Source organism: Monodelphis domestica, chromosome 8, assembly GCF_027887165.1.
Source record: "Monodelphis domestica isolate mMonDom1 chromosome 8, mMonDom1.pri, whole genome shotgun sequence".
In the NCBI taxonomy this organism is placed as follows: Eukaryota; Metazoa; Chordata; class Mammalia; order Didelphimorphia; family Didelphidae; genus Monodelphis; species Monodelphis domestica.
The window spans coordinates 178959952-178962449 of NC_077234.1; the positions used below are offsets into that span (position 1 = coordinate 178959952).

A 2498-nucleotide genomic window follows, 5' to 3' on the forward strand; every position below is an offset into this window, starting at 1 on the left:
CTTTAATCTGCATTCAAACCCCATGTGTTTCTTCTGTGGCAGTGAAAATCCTTTTTCATCATTAGTCCCTTGGAATTGTCCTGGAGCATTTGTCTTATTGATAATATTTAAGTAATCCTCAGTTGTTCATGGTACATTCAATGTTATTCTGTGCTATATTCTCCTGGTTCTGCTCTCTACACTTTGCATCACTTCATACAAATCTTTCCAGAGTTTTTCTAAATTATCTTCAGTCTCATTTCTTAGGGCATAATAGTACTTCATACAAATCAAAGCCACAACGTTTTCAGACTTTATTCTCTTAGGGTTTGATGATTTTATGTAATCATATCGTCCATTTTTTTAACATGGGTTTAAATGAAGAGTGTCACTTTCAAGTCATTGTCATTCACTTCTCACTGAGAATCTCACATATTAATTAACATAATTGACCCTGGAGTATTTTCTGCATAAGGACAGCAAGGAGAGAAGTAAGGGCGAAGGGGCCCTTCAAAGGCCATGTCTGAGAACCTAGAAATTAAGGATCCATCTATGACATCATAAAATGCTATATGTCTTTCATCATAATCCAGAAAAATGCCCACTTTCTCTATAGGCTGGCTCAGAAGAAAGCCATCTTGAGAATTCCAGAGGAAGCAATCATTTCCAGATCTGAAGCTTACTAGGATCCATACATCTTCAGAAGATGAGGAGAGTTGCCCCTTTCTCCTGATTGAATCTTTACAGACCCCCACTTCCCACTCTGTCTTATCTCCTAGGGACACTTCCCAATAGTGTTTGCCTGAAGTGAAGGTCTGAGCCCCCAGTACAGCAAGAGCATCATCAAATCTTTCCTTATTGTCAGGAAGGTCCTGTGGGACATCTCCATACTTGACACTCTTCAGATCTTCAGACAGGATGAGATGTGGATTGGCTGATTCAGGATCAAGACTTATATCACTCTGGAAACTCATGAGCATCTCTGTCAAGCCAGTGATGGGGCTGGTGTCCCAGGTAAAGGAAATAACCTCTGGTTCTTGAAGTAGTGCCTCCTCATTCCTTTCCAAAGTGTCTTTCATATCTTGAAGCATTTCCAAGGGCTCCTTTTCCAAATTCTCCTCTACTTCAAATTTCATTCTTTGTAGATTTTGAAATTGTTTTTTCAGTTTGGCCTCGTTGAGCTCCAGTTCTGCCATGTTGTCTGTGTATTGCTGGTCTAATCTTTGTAGATAGAGCTTTTCTTCCTCCCATAAGAAATCATGTACTTTCTTGTATTCTGAAATAATGGATTCTTTCAAAGAGTGTATATCCTCTTTGCAGATTTCTTTTCTACTGCTCACTCTGTCCAATGCAACATTATATTCCTCTTCTTTTTGTTGTAAGGAATTCAGGGTGTGCTTGATCTTGTCCTTGCACTTGTCAACAGCCATTTCCAGGGGAAGCACTGTGTGATCCTTGTGCCCTGGGGCTAATACACAGGAAGCACAGAGGAGCCTCTGGTCCTCTTCACAGAAGAACTTCTCTTTTTCCCCATGCTGATCACAGAGGGCCAGAGTGATGCTCTGAAGCAGATGAGGTCTGAGCCTTTTGCCAGTCATAGACAGATTCTCCAACTTCCTATTAGGCACCACATCTCTGTCTTCAATGACTCCTCTGCATTCTGGGCACTTGAATGTTGCATCTGCTTCTTCTCTGCACAAGAGAAGACAAACTCTGCAAAAGTTATGGCCACATTTGACAATCACTGGATCAGTGAAGTAGCCCAGGCAGATAGAGCAAGTCAGATCTGCCTTGAGGTTTTCAATTAAGTCTCTTGCATCCATGCTCCTAGGCTTCTGATTCCTGCCTTCTCAGATATTCCTCCAGCCTTTACCCTTGGGGTCTGGCAGCAAAAGATGTCAGGACTGAGCTCTTGGGGTCTTTTTATGTTCCTGTCTAGGGTTGGCCCCTCCTTTGTCTCCACCCACAAAAGGTGAGAACTTTCAAGTTTTGATAGTGCTTCAGCCTCTGCTCCAGGGCTGAGTTCTCACCTTGCTTCTCATTCCATAATTCTTCATTACCATCTCCTGAAGAAAACCTCTTGTCATCCTATTACTTTTACCAAAAATCCCCAGTTGAGTCTGCCTTTTTCTTTTTTTTTTTCACCTTCAATCTTTGAGCTCTTCCCTTTACTCCTCTCTCTAAAGCTGAGAACTCTTGTGTTAGTCACTGACCTCTAGTCTCTGTAAAACAACTGAGACTGAGTTCTCAACTTTTCCTTTTTTTTTGTTTTAACTACAATAATGGACTTGAGAATTCACACTGGTGTTCACACAGAGGCACTTTAAACCAAAGTTGTCTTGCATTTCCATCCTTCTAGGCAGTGGGGATTGCATGGAAATTATCAGGTTTTTAGTTGGAGGTATAGACAGAGCATTTGTATTGTTTTAAATTTTCTTCTTTGATGTGATAGTTCAAGAATTTCTATACGGAGGGGAAAGGATATGAAAACAGAGAGTAGCAACAAATATTTAGTTTGC

At 40.9% G+C, this 2498-nt stretch overlaps 1 protein-coding gene across 1 annotated transcript; it reads right to left on the reverse strand.

The window, feature by feature from the left end:
* Positions 1 to 407: 407 nt before the first annotated feature.
* On the reverse strand, positions 408 to 1802 carry LOC100024381 (probable E3 ubiquitin-protein ligase TRIML1). The gene has a single exon (XM_056808504.1). It carries the CDS (start codon positions 1800 to 1802, stop codon positions 408 to 410), a length of 1395 nt encoding a protein of 464 aa, XP_056664482.1.
* Between the last annotated feature and the right edge of the window lie 696 nt (positions 1803 to 2498).